At 39.3% G+C, this 18,549-nt stretch overlaps 1 protein-coding gene across 1 annotated transcript in view; it reads left to right on the top strand.

Annotated features, from left to right (window-relative positions):
* Msh4 (mutS homolog 4) overlaps positions 1-18,549 on the top strand; it is a 65,577-nt gene that overhangs the window by 5,172 nt on the left and 41,856 nt on the right. The window contains exons 3-8 of the mRNA XM_036190937.1: positions 5,434-5,591; positions 5,960-6,070; positions 9,062-9,177; positions 10,440-10,613; positions 12,818-12,990; positions 15,545-15,612. Coding sequence (XP_036046830.1) covers positions 5,434-5,591; positions 5,960-6,070; positions 9,062-9,177; positions 10,440-10,613; positions 12,818-12,990; positions 15,545-15,612 — 800 coding nt within the window. The remainder of the gene's footprint in view (positions 1-5,433; positions 5,592-5,959; positions 6,071-9,061; positions 9,178-10,439; positions 10,614-12,817; positions 12,991-15,544; positions 15,613-18,549) is intronic.

Here is an 18,549-nt window from a genome sequence, read left to right as displayed (position 1 = left end):
ATCCTAATAGTACTCTTGAGTGTTTTTTCCTAATACTGAAATTTTAATTTTTTAAAAAGATTTTATTTATTTATTTATTTATTTATTTATTTATTTATTTATTATGTATACAGTGTTCTGTCTGCATGTATGCCTGCAGACCAGAAGAGGGCGCCAGATCTTATTACAGATGGTTGTGAGCCACCATGTGGTTGCCGGGAATTGAACTCAGGACCTCTGGAAGAGCAGCCAGATGCTCTTAACCGCTGAGCCATCTCTCTAGCCCTGAAATTTTAATTTTTATCTAAATGTACTCAGTTTTGTTGAAGGATCAGTGAGTGGATGTTTGGTGTGCACCAATTCTCTAAGGCATATATAAGACCATATCTTGGCTACAGGGTGTGTAAATGTTGCCTGATTCTTCCTGGGAAGATAAGAACAAGCATCTGTCCACCCTAGATAAGGCATCAAAAGCAGACCAAAGAAAAGATCCACCCAACTCTAGCTTGAGATCTCACCCACTGAGATTTTGGGGGTAGGAAAGTGGGTGACTCAGAACAGGGACTTCACTGAACAGTTCCCCCAGGTATGGGGTGAGAGCCATGTTCCTAGAGCTTCTGCCCCACCTGAAGGTAGCTGCCCTAGTCTCCTCCTGAAGAAAGTGTTCCTGCTTATGCTACCTAAGAAGAAATGGAGCCTCCAGGAAGGAACGCTTCATCAGAAAGAACAGCTATGTAACATATGTGCATGTATTTTAAGATGCTGCATTATTTTTGAAGCACATAATGATACATAATGGCATTTCAGTGGCGACATACTGCATATACGATGGTAGCCCCATCACAATTATAATAGAGGTGATGATTCATATTGCCCAGTGTTGTCATTATACCTTTAAAAATGTTTAGATAGCAAACACTTTTCCAGCTGTAGATGGAAATTTCTCAGGTCCTGCCTTGCTCAGCAGTCTCCCACAGCTCTTATAAATCTCTCCCACCAGCGGTCCCACAGCACTTATAAAATAATTACTAAGAGTCTTATATTAATTACTAACTGTGTGGCCTATAGCTTTAGCTTCTTATTCACTCTTTTTTTTTTTTTTGAGCTGAGGATCAAACCTAGGGCCTTGCGCTTGCTAGGCAAGCGCTCTACCACTAAGCTAAATCCCCAACCTAGCTTTAGCTTCTTGCTAGCTAGCTCTTTCATCTTAAATTAACCCATTTCTATAAGTCTATATGTTGCCACATGACCGTGTCGTTACCAGTCTGAGGGCATCTTGTTGCTCCTTTGGCAGCAGCTGGCATCTCTCCCAACTCCACCCTTTTCTCTGTATCTCTGCTTGGATTTCCCACCTGGCTGTAAGCTTTCTTGCCATAGGCCAAAACAGCTTTATTTATTATCCACTGGGAGCCACACATATTCACAGCATACAGAAAGATATCCTATAACATTTCTCCTTTTCTGTCTAATCAAAAAGGAAGGTTTTAACTTTAACGTAGTAAAATTATATATAAAAAACAGTTATCAAGCAAGAATTACAGTTACAATATCTAGTCTATTTGTATTTGGCAAAATTAAAGAAAATATTCTGTCATCTATCCTATTTTTGTGAGTCTAAAGTTTTATATCTAATTTATCTTTTATCATGACTAAGGAAAACTATATCTAGTGTTCAACTCCATCAAAGATCCCAGAAGAATATAATATTACCTGAGTAAACAGGAAGTGCATTGCAAGCAACTTCTGTAATTCTAGAAATGACAAAGACATCTGGCTACCTGGACAGTCATCCAAAGTTCCTCTGTAACATTAGGGCATCTGTCTTCAGCCTATAGGCCTAGAGTCTCTGGCATAGCTTTCAGTGAAGCAGGAAATTTTAAGAACTGTTCTACTCATTCTGGCAAAGTTCGTCAGTTGCTTCTCCCTCTGTTCTTTAGAATGTCTGGTAGTTTCTTCTGTGAAGCAGGAACCTGAAGGACCAGCTTGCCTTATAAAGTTCAGTGGTCATCTTCCTATGGGTCCTGCATGTCTAGTTTATATAACATATTGTCAAGCAGTCAAGGCAAGAACAGTTTTTTGCCCAAATGGCTAACTTTTGCTGTAAAGAAAGTAAACTCCATATGGAGTGTCTTTGATGCCCATCTTTCTCTTTAAAGTAAATTAGTGCTGTCAGGAGCAGACATGTCTCATTGTACAGAAAAGTCAAAGTTTTAAAAACATTTTAAATATCATATTCTGTAGGTCTTTGAAGTGCTTGAAGATTAACTACCTAATTGAAATATATCTGTGTATACCTAGAAAACTTAATTAACATGACTATAAGTTTGATTATTATAGATGACTAATTATTAATCTGTATTTCTAATTTATACATTACAATTTTAAATGAGTTGCATAAACATAATACCTTAAAAAAGAATGTGTATATATATATATATATATATATATATATATATATATATATATATATATATATATATACAGTATAACAAAATTGACCTTAAATTTGTATTAATAAGCCAAAATCCATAACAGTGTATTTTGAGATCAACAGCGGTTTTTTTGGATTAAAATAGATTCAATAATCTACCTTTTTTTCATCATTTCTATATCTTATCCCTTTTTCTTATTTTAGAGAGAGATTGACTATGACCAATAACAATTTGTAACCAAACCCCTAAACAAAGACAAACATCCATTACCCATTTTTTCTGGGTGAGGGGAATGTGGACATAGTCCTCTAGGCTACTTCCTTCAGCTCATGACTAGGGATCATCTCACAGCCAACCACAAGACTTACAGTTGTTATGCTTACTGTACTTTCTTTTAGAAACTACATTATATATGTATTTTGTTGATCCATTTTGTGTTCATGTACTGCATTCATTTTGCTGGGTCTTCTATAACAAGTACAAGTTGATTGCCTTAAACATTTATTTTCTTATCTGAGGCCTCTCTACTTGTCTTACTCTTGGCTATTTTTTTTTTTTTTTGGTCTCTTCCCACAGTATCTCTGTGTCCTAATGTTCTCACATTTGTATGCCATTTATAATGGCCTAAGGCTACTTAAGTGGCCCACTTAATATTAATAACTTCTGTAAAGGGCAAACATGGTTTTCAGATATAGGTAAATAAGGTCACCTTCTTAGTTGCTGAGGATTAGAACTTCAGCATATGAATGCTGAGGATACAGTGAGGCCCATAGGATCTATCTAGTAATTTTGCTTCTCTGTTGCTCTCAGATCAAGTGTAAGTATGTGGGCATCATCACGAGGGCTGCTTCACATCTCTCTCTCTAGCAAATACATCCAGTATCTCACAGCATCTTCTCACTTCCCTTCTGCATTTCAGCCATCCTAAACATCTGTCTGTACATTGAACAAAGAAGTCTTTCTTTTACACTTGAAACTTACACATGCTATTTATTCATTCATTCATTCACTCATATACTTACTAGTGTTGGGGATCAAATCCAAGTTCTGACACACAGTAGGCATTCACTCTACCACTCAGTATCCCTTAAATAAATTGAGTAAATAGTAACTCTTTGGTAGAGTTTTATAACAATTAAATGAAGTAAATAATTTAAGATGCCTTTGACATATGATACACACTTAGTGAATGTTGGTGCTTGGAGCTATACACTGGTAGTTACACAGTACATGTATGTGTATACACTTTCATTTGTGGCTTGTAGCCAGCTCTTGAGTAAGACAGGACAGTTACTATATTATACTTTCTGCTTTATGGTTACTTATAAAATAATTTTAGACTTATATGTAGCAGAGTTTCCTGTCCAACTATCTGCTTCCAATAACCAGCAGCTGATTCCCAAATAACTGACTTGGAGACTTAATATAAATTATAAATGCTTGGCCAATAGCTCAGGCTTGTTACTAACCAGCTCTTACAACTTAACCCATTTCTATTAATATGAGTGCTGCCCCAAGGCTTATGGCTTTTACCTCTATCCCATTTTGTGTGTCCAACTCATTCTCTATCTAGCTGGTGACTCCTCTGATTCCGCCCTTCCTCATCACTTCATTCTCAGTTTGGCTTTCCTGCCTAACTTTATCCTGTTTAGCTTTTGGCCAGTCAGCTTATTTATTAAACCAATCATAGAACATATATTTACACAGTGTATAGAAGGATTGTTCCGCAACACTTATAGAATAAGGTGAACAATATGTATTTTAACCCCAAATTAAAAATTCCCTTAATGACTTTATTCCAGTAAAATTAAAAATAGTCCAATGTATAAGCTTATCTTCTATGTGTAAATTAAGGCTTGACATGGGAGCTCAGCCCAGAAATCAGAAAACTGTAGCCAGATATAAGGGTAGCCAGCTACCTCTGAGTTTCCAAAAACCTCACAAGCTGGTAGACACCAGTTGGTAGTATAGGCCTGTAATCTCAGCATTTTTTGAGAGGCAGAGGCAGGAGGATTGCCTCAAGTTGGAGGCCAGTTTGTTCTCCTTAGCAAGTTCTAGGTAGCTAGGGATATACATCCTGTCTCAAAATTAAGGCAAACAAAAAAATCCTTAATGTGAAGTTAAGTTTTGACATACTTTTCTTTGTTTTGTTTTTAGAGACAGGGTTTTTCTGTGTAACATTCCTGGCTAGCCTGGAACTTGATTTGTAGACCAGGCTGGCCTTGACCTCACAGAGATCATACTCAGGAATATTGGGATTAAAGGTGTGCACCACCATGCCCAGCCTGACAGAATACTTTGAGCTTTAATAATGTTATTTGTTTGGTAATGGAGTTTTTGTTTTGTTTGTTTGCTTTTTGTAAATAAATGTTCACTGGGTGGTGGTGGTATATGTCTTTAATCCCAGCATGTGGGAGGCAGAGGCAGGTGACTCTAGTACAGCCTGGGCTACACAGAGAAACTCTGTCTTGAAAATCTAAAACAAAGAAGCAAGCAAAGGTTCCTCTTTTGGCTGTAGTAACTGGATTTGGTACCTGCACAAGACCTGTGCAAGGTCACGGCCACAGACCAGTCACCATTCCTGCAGGCAGCACTAGTACTCAGTAGAAAAAAAGATGGAAGGAGACGTGTTGGAGTGGGAGTGTTCATGGACTGAGAGAAGAGCAGGGTTGGGAGTGGGTGTGATCAGTGATCAATATACATCTGTTCATGTATGAAATTATCCAAGAATAAATAAAAGATATAATAGACTTAAGGCTTTGAGGTTTTTTGTGTTTTTTTTTTTCTTTTTTTTTTCCTTTGGTTTTTCAAGACAGGGTTTCTCTGTGTAGCTTTGCACTTTTCCTGGAACTCACTCTGTAGACTAGGCTGGCCTCAAACTCACAGAGATCCACCTGCCACTGCCTCCTGATTGCTGGGATTAAAGGCGTGCGCCACCACCCAGCTGGCTTTGAGGTCTTATATGAAGGGATTATAAACTACTAACATTCATGTGTGTTCTTGATTTTCAAACTGTTATCAGCCACATCTTCTGCAGTGTCTGCACACGCCCCATCCGTCATTGTCGCCGTGGTGGAAGGAAGAGGGCTGGCCAGGGGTGAGATAGGAATGGCAAGCATTGATTTAAAAAGCCCACAGATTGTATTGTCACAGTTTGCAGACAACACAACATACGCAAAGGTAGGTTTTTTTACAGCTTAGAAATTTGAAGTGATTATAGGTACACAGACGTAAAAAAAACAACCAAACACATTAATTTAAAAAATTTGTATTGGAAATAAGTATTTGATAAACTCAGATTAATTTTGAGTTTAGACTGGTAAAACCAGTGAGTGAAATATGGCCTATGTTTCTGATATTTTATATTTGTATTTAGGTAGAGATGTTTAATACATCAGCATTTTAAATACATTTTAACTGAAACATTGAATTAGAACTGTTGGATTTTATCTGCACATCTTAGTAATTTACTTCTTAGAATAATATATAACTACTTTGGAAGCTGTTCTTTGTTTAAATTTAGAAAATGATTATTTTAACAATTTCAGGTGATCACTAAACTCAAAGTTTTATCACCTTTGGAAATAATAATGTCAAATACTGCTTGTGTTGTGGGAAATTCAACCAAATTGTTTACTCTGGTCACAGAAAACTTCAAGGTAAGAGATTTTCATTCTGGTAACATTCAAAATGTATTTAGAATTATTTAGAATCCACTTCATATTATAAGACGCAATTGTTTGACTAGCTATATATTTAAGATCCTAAGGAAGTCAAATTATAGTCTAATATATTACTAAAATTCATAAAAGTTATTGAGAATACCCTTGATTTGGCACCCGTGTTCTTTAAGCAAAACAGAAAAATGTATCAGGTAGTTAAGAGCTGTTCTAGTTTGATGTCTGCAGCTGTGGTTTAACACTTTCCAAAAAACTGCCTAGGAGAGGGAGCTAAAAGCTACTTCAGCTTACAGTTGCAAGGTAGAGGCCAGGCATGGTGGCAGAGACAGGTGGATCTCTGTTAGTTCTGGGCCAACCTGGTCTACACAGTGTTCTATGACATCTAGGGCTATGTAGAGGGACCCTGTCTCAAAAACAAGCAAACAAAATTTTGAAAAAAATTGTAAGGAACAGTCCATTCTCACTGGGACATAAAAGCAGGAGCTTAAGCAGTTAATGGTTATATACTAACAAAATCCTGAATGGAGTAAAGGAGCAAGTCACAAAAATATTTCAGACAGAAGTTGTTAGTTATTTAGGCGGCACTCTTACCCCGAGAGGAACACATCTCGAACATGACAAGACCACAGAAGAGTTTCTATTAAAGAGAATAGAGAATATGACAGGCCTGTGAGACAAGAAGAAGAGAGGAGAAGAAGAGGGAAGAGAGAAGAGAGAAGAGAGACCTGTGCAAAATGGCGCCAGCTTTTTAAAGAGTGGGCCGCGCATGCGTACAGGACCGCATGTGGCTACTCCACGCATGCGTGTAGATTACATTGCCGTGTGCGCTTTACACAACCATGTAAAGCCACGGAGTCCTAGCCACACAAGATGTTCTGACCTGGAAATGGCTATTTTGAACCGGAAATAATTAGGCGGTCCGCAGGGCAAGCCCAACCGTGTGGACATGTTGTAATTTTCTATCAGAAGTATTACAAGAGAGAAAAATCATTGTGTTATTGTTCCTATTATAACCCACTGACCATACAGAAAGCTTCTTAAGTCAGAAGCAGTATGAAGTGGAGGGAGCATGAGCCTCAAAATGCAAAAAGTCTAGCTCTAAACTGGATGATATGTGAACAGTGACTTGACTTTTCAGAATTTTACTTACAGAAATTGGAATAAAAAGACTTGTGTTGTAGAGTTGTTATGAAGATTAAATAGATACTTAGAAAAGTCCCAGCGTGTGTGTTTCTGCCTGCTGAAGGTTCCTGTAGCCTTAACAAAACATACTCCAGAGTCCATTAGTCCATTCTTTCTTGTTCATTACTTTCTGGGGAGAGGAGCTTCTTTGAGCTAGGATCTCATGTACTACTGCAGGCTGGCCTTGAACTTTCTGTGTAGTCAAGGCTGACCTTGAACTCTTGATCCTCTGCCTTCACCTCAGTGCTGGGATCGCCTGGCTTTATCATTTTTTTCAAAGTAGGTAAACTCTTAGTTCACAACTTTATTTTCACTTTCCTCTCCGTTTCATTAAATAAAAAGAGCCACTATCACTGGACATGGTACCCAGGCCACCCTCATGTTACACCTAGCTTGGTATGCACCATGAGGAAAGAGAGAGACAACACTTAAGGGTTCTGAAGACTTTAATAATTCACCATATGAATGGGTAATCGGGCAGGGCTGCAAGACAGAGACCCAGGAGCATTGTTTCTCCTGACAGCCCTGAGCAGGGGCAGAAGTGGGGTTATAAGCACAAAAATCACAAACATTTGTTGACAAGTTACAGTTATGATTTTCACCAATCAGGATTTAGAGATTAGGGGCTTCCTTGGGTGTTCCATCATTGTCAACCAATATACAATGCAAGCCTTTCCAATCCAGCCAACCAGATTCGTTTGTTCTTTGTTAGAGATACTATTTCTAGAGAACTAAAGATGCATAAGGACTATTTCTATGGTTTAGGGAGGAGGTTGACTCAGCCATTGGAAAGTTCTCAGCTCCCCTGGGGCTCGGGAACCTGAGCTTTTATTTCACCTTACAGGTAAAATGGAGTATGAAGTCAAAATGGTAGTTCTTAGGTCAAGCTGCTTTTGGCTGCTCCCTTCAAACTGAACAAGGACATCTAGTCTCAAGAAACAAAAATAAACAATAAGATACCCAGGAGCTACTATCTCACTTTTGAATAATTTTCCCCATGTAAATTTGATGGTGGAATGGACATATTTCCATCATTGCACCACCTAGATCTAAGGGTGTGCCTTTTTTCAGTTATTTTAACTTACAGAGGACCTAAAAAAATTGTGTGATGTTTTTGTGGAATACAAGTCCTAGGTGCCAGAGACTCTCATGTTTATTGTTTTATTATTTTCCTTAATATATTCGGTTAAGTTGATGAAAGTAATTTCTAATTGAGAATTACATGTTGTACTGTCATTCACATAGAAAGATGGACAGCCATTTTCTTTTTCTCTTCTTCCTTTCTTCTTTTCTTTCTTCCTCCCTTCTTCCCTCCCTTCCTCCCTCCCTCCGCCCCCCCCCCTTCAAGATAGCATCTCACTATATAGTTCTAGCTGTCCTGGAATTTACTCTGTAGACCAGGCTGGCCTCCACTTTATGGAGATCCACCTGCCTCTGCCTCCCAAGTACTGGGATTAAAGATGGGTGCCATTACTCTCGGCTTCTATTTTCATTTTATATATGAGAAAAATTTATTTAAATACTGGAAACAATAAAAATAACTTTCTACAATATTAAGATACCTATTTATATACTATAAAGTGTTTAAGAAATCAGAATTATTTTTGTGGAGGTTGTTTTGTTTTTAAGACAAGATGTTACTCTACTTTGAACTCATGAAAATCCTCCTGCCTCAGCTTCTCCAGTTTTGGGATTATAGATATGATCCACTAGCTTTAGGTAAGAGATCAATATTGAACAACAGCATAACATTTAATGATTTATTTGAAAATTAAAATCTCTTTTCAGAACGTTAATTTCACTACAGTCCAAAGGAAATACTTCAATGAAACAAAGGGCTTAGAGTACATTGAACAGTTATGCATAGCCGAGTTCAGCTCTGTCCTAATGGAAGTTCAATCCAGGTGAGTTACAGCAGCTCTCTGAGTGCTGGTTCCTCACATGGGAGATCTCTTCTCTGTCCTGTTCTGGCTGTATTACTATCTACCACCTAGAAAAGGACCTGGCCCACAATACACATCCAGTTATTAATGAAATAAACTTTTGTACAAGCTGTATATTTATTATTTAATTTAGATTTTCTCCAAATGAATTGAATTGTCATTTATTGTTCTGATAGTAGCTGTTCATTAACCTCATAGTGAAAATCTTTTCTTTTTTTCTTTTGGAGCTGAGGATTGAACCCAGGGCCTTGTGCTTGCTAGGCAAATGCTCTACCACTGAGCTAAATCCCCAGCCTGTGAAAATCTTGATTAGCTATAGGATGCTAGAAATTTGAGTTAACCAGGCATGGTGGCCCATGTTTGTGACCTTAGCATTCTAGGGGGCTGAGTCAGGAGGATTGCTGCAAGTTCAAGGCCAGTTAGAGCTACCTAGTAAGTTCCTGGCTAGTCAGCCCTACAAAGTGAGACTGTCTTAAGAAACAAACTACAAAGTGACAGTGGTGGCACGCTCCTTTCATCCCAGCACTCGAGAGGCAGAGGCAGGGGAATCTCTGAGTTCAAGACCAGCCTGGTCTACAGAGTGAGTTCTAGGACAGCCAGGGCTGCAAAGAGAAACCTTGTCTTGGAAAAAAAAAAAAAAAAAAGCAAGAAAGAAAAGAAACAAACTACTATTATTCTCCCTCCCTCTCACTCCTTTTCTTCCCCTCCCCCCATCTCACTGTGTGTCCCTGGCTGGCCTGGAGCTTGCTGTGTAGACCACATTGGCCTCTGCCTCTTGAATGCTGGGGTAAAGACATGCACCACTCTGCCCAGCTGCATGTTGTCTTCTAATATACAGTTTGATGAAGTATACTATCCTGTAAGTGACAGACTTGAAAAACTGCTTTTCATAGCTGAGTGTGGTGGTTCAAGTGTCAGCGCTTGGAAGGATGGTGCTCAGAGACTGTAGTGGACTCCAGTGGATTCCAGGCAGTCCTAAGCTAGGGAAAGACCATTTCAAAAACAAACAGTGTTTGTCCAGTGTCCAGTGTTCAGTCAGTTTTATAATATTATTTACTTGGTTTCCAAAATTAGCATTCTCAATATCTTATTCTCTGGATTTAAGAAATGATGTCTAAATGTTTTTAATTATCCTAATATCAAGGTGAATTAAATGTCTCTTTCTGCAGCAGCAGGTGTTTATTTACCCTGAGTTTACACTTCTGTACTGTGGTCACTCACAGGTATTACTGCCTTGCAGCTGCTGCAGCCTTGTTAAAATATGTTGAATTCATTCAAAATTCAGTTTATGCAGCAAAATCGCTGAAGATTTATTTCCAAGGTAGTGAACAGACAGCCATGATAGATTCATCGTCAGCCCAGAACCTTGAGTTGCTCATCAATAACCAGGACTACAGGTAAGGCAATCTGAGTGGTTCTTATAAAATGTCAGCGATTTCTGTGAATGGCTGCTTGAAAGCTTTAATTAAGTTATTGGTGGAGAAATAGTAAATAAACATTTTAAATCATTGCCCTATTGTTGCTGAACCCAGATTAATCACAAAATCATGTTTTCAAAAGAATTGAGTGAACTAAACAATAAAAAACAACCCTTCAGTTGCCAAGATTGGTGAAGGACCGTAAACAAAGTAGATAAACAGATGCTCAGTGTGAGCAGAGTTCCTGGGATGACGCTGTGCCTTCCACTGTGACTTCCGCAAGGCTGAATAACTGATTAGGCTACAGTAGTAGTGAAGAAGCTGGACTATTGCCTGTGCAGAGCCTGATTACAGTTTATTTTGAACTACCTTTAGCCTTTAACAGGCATGCCTTACTCACCTCTACCGTTCTTAGCACCCTGTGATGAACAGATAAAAACATTGTGAAATGTATTATCAAAACTATTTTCTATCAACCAGAAGGCCAAGAGTCATCAGATAGCATCTCAGGCCTGTAGCTGAGATATCTCTGCTTTGCTCTTTCCCCTACTGTGTATCACCAGTGTGTTACAAAGTGCCTCAATTTAGGACCTTTGTTCTGTTACAATAAAAAATTTATAAAACTGCATCCATGTTGGAACATAGAATTTAGGGTAACCTAAATCTGCATTCCTGGGCCATGGTCACTCCCATTTGGCTCCAGAATAAACCATCTCTTCTCCCCCATGAGGTAAGAGTTGTGTTTTTGTGTGGACACCAGTAAGTACATGGATAGATGCTCATGGTCACTAGTCTGGAGGAGATACAGGTATGTTTACATTTAGCTGCCACTTGACACCACTAGCATGTCCACTGAAATTGCTCTGCAGTTACTTTTCTATTACTCCTTCTTACGTTATCAAAGAAAGTCAATGACCAACTCTGGTAATTATTTAAATGTTTTGTTTTACACACACACACACACACACACACACACACACACACACACAAACTTACATTCTTTAACATGTGTGTAGAAGTCAGAGGACAACTTGTAAGAGTTGGTTTTCTCCTTGTTCCATGTGGGCTCCAGGGATCAAACTCAGGTCATCAGTCTTGGTGGCAGGTACCCACTGAGTCATCATGCCAGACCAAGATCATTTTTTATATGATTAAGATTATTGTCTATCTCTCTCCACTCTTTGTTTTGTCCTTCGTCATATAAGTAGGTTGATAAAATTATTGGCCATCAATCACTATCTTGGTTGGGGTTTTTATTGCTGTGAAGAGACACCATGACAATAGCAACTCTTGGTTTTTTAAGACAGGGTTTCTCTGTGTATCTTTGTGCCTTTCCTAGATCTTGCTCTGTAGACCAGATTGGGCTTGAACTCACAAAGATCTGCCTCGGCTTCCAGAGTGCTGGGATTAAGGGCATGTGCTACCACCGCCCGGCTAATAGGGCTTTTTTGTTTGTTTGTTTTGTTTTGTTTTGTTTTGTTTTTCAAACAGCAATTCTTATACAGGAAACATTTAATTGGGGTGGCTTAGTTTCAGAGGTTCAGTCCATTATCATGGTAGGACATGGTGGCATGCAGGCAGACATGGTGCTGGAGAAGGAGCTTAGAACCTTACATCTTGATCTGTAGGTAACAGGAAGTAAACTGTGACACTGGGTATAGCTCAAGCATAGGAGACCTCAAAGCCCACCCCTACAGTGACATACTTCCTCCAGCAAAGCCATGGAGTTAGGAACCATGTCTGCCTTGTGTGTTCAGGCTTGGCATAGGAGATACTGTTGATCCTTATTAATCAAAATGTGGTTCAGTGATGTCGTATTTGGGATCTAGCAAGTCGACTTTGAAACCAGGCATGGTTGCACACTTTATCTCTAATACCACCACTTAGGAGATAGAATTAGGAGGATCTTGAGTTCAGGGTCATGTTGTGGTATGTAACAAGTTGAAGGACAGCCTGTGTTACTGGAGACCCTGTCTAATGAATAAACAAGCATAAAACAGAATGTACGTTTTAGGCCTTAACTCAGATTTATTGAATTAGGATTCCCATGTAATTTGTCGGTATAATAAAGTTTGTGAACTACTGATATAGATTATAGGATTATTTAATAACAAAGTTAAAAGGAAATTTTCTTGGATTTTTCTTTTTCTCCTTAATGATATTTACAATTTGTCTTTTGGAAGGAATAATCACACTCTCTTTGGTGTTTTAAATTATACTAAGACTGCGGGAGGGAGCAGAAGGCTGCGCTCTAACATACTGGAGCCCCTGGTTGATGTGGAAACTATCAACATGAGGCTGGACTGTGTCCAGGAGTTGCTTCAGGACGAGGAGCTCTTCTTTGGACTCCAGTCGGGTAAACAGTTTATTACTATTTATTTATTGAAGTGTAACCCAGGTTCGTCTTAAAACCTTCCTGCCTCAGTCTCCCAAATGTTAGGATTATAGGCATACATCACTATGTCTAGCTTCATTAATTTTATAAATTAAGGTACAGTCAGTTTATTTAAGCTGCTTCTGTCTATCTCTAAACCCTTCATCTGGCTACACATCAGTCCAACTGGCTTGTCTCCTGAGTTTTTCTTTCTGTGTTTATGAACTTCTGTGGGGACTTGAACTCTCCTTGGGCTTCACCTTCTCTGGCTCTCACCATGTTTTTCCTTTTGGTCTTAACAAACTTCGTGGAAAACTCAGTGTCCTGTCCTCATCGTTTCCCACCTGAGACGCTTGTGTCTCAGGCAGCCTTGCAGGTGTGAGTTGCTCTTTGAGCCTCTTGGATCCTTTTACATTGCTGCATGCTTTGGCTTCTGGTGTTAGCTCTAGGCTCTTCTGGAGGCTGCCCTTGGCGAGCAGAGCCCTTTAATGGCTGGATGCTGTGATCGCCCAGCTCTCCCACACTGATGTAGTGTAAATGAACTCCAGCACTCCTTTGCAGGATCACTTGAACCTCCTCCAGGCTTTTTCCTGATATTGTTTCTCTCCCTCCTGTGTTCCTCTATCCCGCTCTTCCTCCCCTTCCCTTCTTCTTCTCTTCCTCCCTTTTCCTTTCCCTTTTCTCTTCCCTTCTCTCCTTTCTTAAAGATGTATTTTTAGTGTGTGTGTGTGTGTGTGTGTGTGTGTGTGTGTGTGTGTGTGTGTACCAGCATGAATTTATGTGCACCACATACATGTAGTTCCCCTCAGAGGTATTGAAGTCCTTGGAACTGGAGTTACAGCCCCTTCTTTCTCTTTGAGACAAGATCTGCTCTGTAATTCAGACTGGTTTCAGATTTGCAAGTCTGCAGAGTGCCTGTGTTATGGGCAAGCATGTGCTACCATATTCAGCTGAAGGTATACTTTTGCTGCTTTCTTTTCCTTGTCTCATTCTTCTTGGTTTCTCTTTGATGCACATCCTTGCACATAAAGTCACTTGCATATAAATCTTTATATGCTAACATTATCACTAACAAACTTATTGTTAAATTTAATGGGTTCAAATTAGATCACAGTTTGATAGTGAACATCTTTCTAATGCATATTGAGTCTTCCCCCCCCCCCCCCCCCCCCCCAAGACAGGGTTTCTCTGTGTAGTTTTGGTGCCTATCCTGGATCTGGCTCTGTAGACCAGGCTGGTCTCGAACTCACAGAGATCCACCTGGTTCTGCCTCCTGAGTGCTGGGATTAAAGGTGCGTGCCACCACCAACCAGCCTCTATTGAGTCTTAAAAAAATATTACAAAGCTAAGGGTTGAATCCAGTGCTTTGTGAGCTGGGTGAGCAGTGAATTAAATATATATTCCCAGCCCAGAACTTGAAGTTATTTACTTTTGTGTGTTTGTGTATGTGTATGGTATGCATGTTTGTGTAAATGCATGTCACATGTGTGCTCATATAATGTATGCATGTGTGTGAAAGCCAGAGATTGACATCAGGGAGTTTTCTCAATTGTTCTCAGCCTTATGTATTGAGGCAGAGCAGTGGGTTCTTGGAGAGGAACAAATCCCTTCTAGGCCCTTAGCAGGTTTAACCAAAGAACTGGGGTCCCAGAAATTTAACAGCTTCTAAAAACACTGTGAGCCATTGACTTCAGAATTTATTGCCTCTCTCTCAAGAATAAGGAAACACAGACAGGGAGGAAGTAGAAAACTCTGTTTACTAAGAAAAAGTAGGAACTTTCAAGAGTCAGAGGATCTCTTGGGGAGGAGTACTGCTGTGCTTGCTGACCAGTGGGTTTTGTGGAGCATGTGGCAGGGATTGTAGGAAGCCTGACTGAGGTAATTTCTACTGGATGATTCGTAAATCTAATTAATTTTATCAATAAAAAATCAGGAGTCAGATATCAGGGGCAAAATCCTGAAAGATCAGAGAAGCAAGGAGCAGCCACAAGTCCCTACTTCTCCAGTTCCTCTGACCAAAAGGGCTATTTATAATTAGTGGCTAGTTCTGCCCGCTGATTCCAAGCAAGCTTATTTGTCAGAACACAAACAAAATATCACACAACAATTGGGACTGTTCATTTTTTTTTTCATATTGAGAGCTGAACAAGTTATGCATCCAGAGGCCTTAGTGCATGCCCCATTTGCCAAATGGGGAATTATTTGTTCATTTGGGATAGGGGGTTACATGTGCTACTCAGATAACACATGGCCATAATCAGCTAGCTCATGATCCATCTTGGGCCTGAAGCAGGCTAGCTCTGATCAGACACATGAGTTAACACTGTCTTGTCAGGGGAGGTGGCCATCACAAGATCATGGTTCTTTTCCTTGCCCCATGATTATATAGTATATAAACAATTGACTGGTGTTTGGCCGTGCTTAAGTCACCACAGACTTCCCTGTTGTCTTATATTGTCTGTGCTCCTGTGAATAACCCCAGAACATCCTTTCCTTGATTACTCCATGAAGTTCAAATGCGCACTTTCTGTTTCAGTCATATCAAGATTCCTGGATACGGAGCAGCTGCTTTCTGTTTTAGTTCAAATCCCAAAGCAAGACACGGTATGTGTTACTGAGTACCATGTTCTATGTTATTGTTGTGAGATACAGCTTGTCTTGATGGATAGTGATTGGAAAATAAAGAAATGTTCTGGGTAAGTAATCCTCACTGATACACAGAATACTTTTATGCCTTAGGGGGCAATTTTAAAATATTTTGCTTTATATTACAGTGCAGTAAAAAAGCATCTTAGGTAGTTGAAGAATTACCATATTTAATCAAATATTTACTTAAATATATCATTTATATACTTTTCAACAAAATTATAACCTATCCTATTTACCTACAATATAACAAAAACAAAATTATGTTAGTTCTAAAGAATATCTATATTCTTTATATATATAATTGTCTTTGTATATATAAATATATACTTATATTTCTTTCTACAAATATAATTCAGGGTAAACTGAAGAATATTTAATTAAATGAGTGTGATGACTTGTGTAAATTCCTTGGAGCTTAATGCAGTGTCCTAGAGAGCAGAGTGCTTTTGTAGTGGAAGCACAGGAGATGGGAATGTCTGCTGCTGACAGGCATGTATGACATAGCTGGGGTCCTCAAATGAGGGAAACCTTTGTAATCCAGTCTGGCTGGTTCTGGAGTTTGGCCCTGGAACTGTCCCTCCTCGGTGTCTGGTAGCATTTGTGTGGTGCCTTAGTCTTCCTACCTTATGTATTTGGGAGCTCTCACAGTAATGGCCATCAGAACCTATACTCTTTAGGAAACTTTAAAATTTCCTTAAATAGATGTGGTGTAATTCAAATTGAATGAACTTTTGTGTATCTCAAGGACTTTATAAACTTATTGGCATAGAGTTGTTCACTCTGTCCCCCTTATTATCCTGTTCCTGTGGCATCTTTAGTGATATGCTCTCAGACCTGAAATGGTGACTTGAATCCTCTCTTCCCTGTTCTGCAAGGGATTATCACCTCCATAGCTCTTCTTGGGATACTAGCTGCTTTATTTCATGTTTTTAACTAGTGTTCTGCTCCAAGGCCACCTCCAAGGTAATGCGAGAAAATCCTCGAAGGCAGCAAGGGCTAGACTTTTTCTATCTGAGGGTATTTAGAAGTAAGTTTCTATATATCTGACTAGTAAAATAAGAAAACACACATGCTTTCTGATGTTAGCTTTCCCTTTTACTTCATCTTAAAAATGGTCTCTGACTCTTTCTGTCTCCATATTGCTACATATCTCCACACTGCTATATTCTATACATACATACATATGGTCATTCATCTCTATACACAGTTACATCTGTTTTTACATGTCTATACATCTATCTTTTATATACATTTCTTTTCTATATCTGTTTTCTATACAGCTTCATCTTCCTTGTCTCCACACAGTTACAAATCTCTTTGGTACAGTTACATCTACACATTTTTTCTCTCTACTCTGTTATATTCCTTCACATATTATTACATAATTTATTCACTCTTTACTCTTTCATTCATTCACCCTCTCATCTTACTCTCACATTTCTTCACTGCCCAACTTTGCACAATTCTGTGTTACATTTTCTCTTCACCCATCCAGCTATATCCCTCATTTAGCATCACACACACACACACACACACACACACACACACACACACACACACACGCTTTATTCACATTCTTCAGCAGCTCTCATATAGCTTTACACAGCTGTCTCTCTCCATACTGCTGCTGCTGCTCTCTCATGGCCAAACTCTGGACAATTAAAAGTTACATTTTCAGGGCTCTACCCATTCCCATAACACAAGATAAATCACGTAGTTTCTCTTAAGCTAGTAATGTCACATTGACTCATGCACATGGCTCTAAGTTGATGAAGGGATCCCAGACAGTAAGTAAACAGTTGGTTGAACCCTGATCCTGTATGGCATCTACTTAGGCTAGGACTACATGCAACAAGTCAATTACTGAGAAAGTTATGTCTGAAGTTGCTATAAGCTCTGACCTTGAATAAGCAAAACAACACCTGGAAAAATGACTTTGTATATTTGTCTCTAGGGGCAACCAGCCTGCTTTGAATCTGCTCTGAAGCCCAGATTTAGCTGTCTGTGTAAAAGGCTGCCTTTGCAATTGAGAACCTATATCTGTCTGAGTAATATAAAATGTTGTAGTTAAGAGTTTTCCTGCCTGGCCCAGTCAGGACAAATCTCTCTTACCCGCCAGTCCCACAGTTGCTCAGACCCAACCAAGAAAGCACACAGAAACTTACATTGTTTACAAACTGTATGGCTGTGGCAGGCTTCTTGTTATCTACTTTTTCTATCTTAAATTAACCCATTTTTGTTAGTCTATACTTTGCCACGTGGCTTGTGGCTTACCAGTGTCTTTACATGCTGCTTCTCATGGTGGCGGCTGGTGGGGTCTCTCCCTCCAACCTTCTACTTCCCAGAATTCTCTTCTCTCTTGTCCCACCTATACTTCCTGCCTGGCCACTGGCCAATCAGAACTTTATTTACACAGAGCGATATCCACAGCAAAATGTGGATGAATTTCTAAGCAGTCTTATTAAAATAAAGAACGTGGAGCCAAATATAGGGGTGAAAGCCTTAGTGATCAGGGAAATAGTGATAGCCACCAACCATCTTACCTCACCAGCTCTGTAGCCTCCAAAAAAGTGAGCCACTTCCTGTTTACCTGCGCCTTTATTGCCTTGTTCTGTCCTCTCATTGGCTCTTAACCCAGCTACCTCACTTCCTTGTCACTGCCTGTCTGTACAGGCCTCCAGGTCTGTATGGTTGGTACTAGGATTAAAGGCATATGTCACCACACTTGGCTGTTCCCTAGTGTGTCCTTGAAGACACAGAGACCCTGCCTGCAAAGTGATTGGATTAAGGGCGTGTGCTACCACTGCCTGACTTTTGTATTAATGGCTTGCTATTTCCTCAGATTTCCAGGTAAACTTTATTTATTAACATACAAATAAAATATCAACACAA

Source organism: Onychomys torridus, chromosome 6 (genome assembly GCF_903995425.1).
Source record: "Onychomys torridus chromosome 6, mOncTor1.1, whole genome shotgun sequence".
Taxonomy (NCBI): Eukaryota; Metazoa; Chordata; class Mammalia; order Rodentia; family Cricetidae; genus Onychomys; species Onychomys torridus.
Note: the sequence above shows the minus strand (reverse complement) of the source record. Positions and strands in the feature narration are given on the sequence as shown.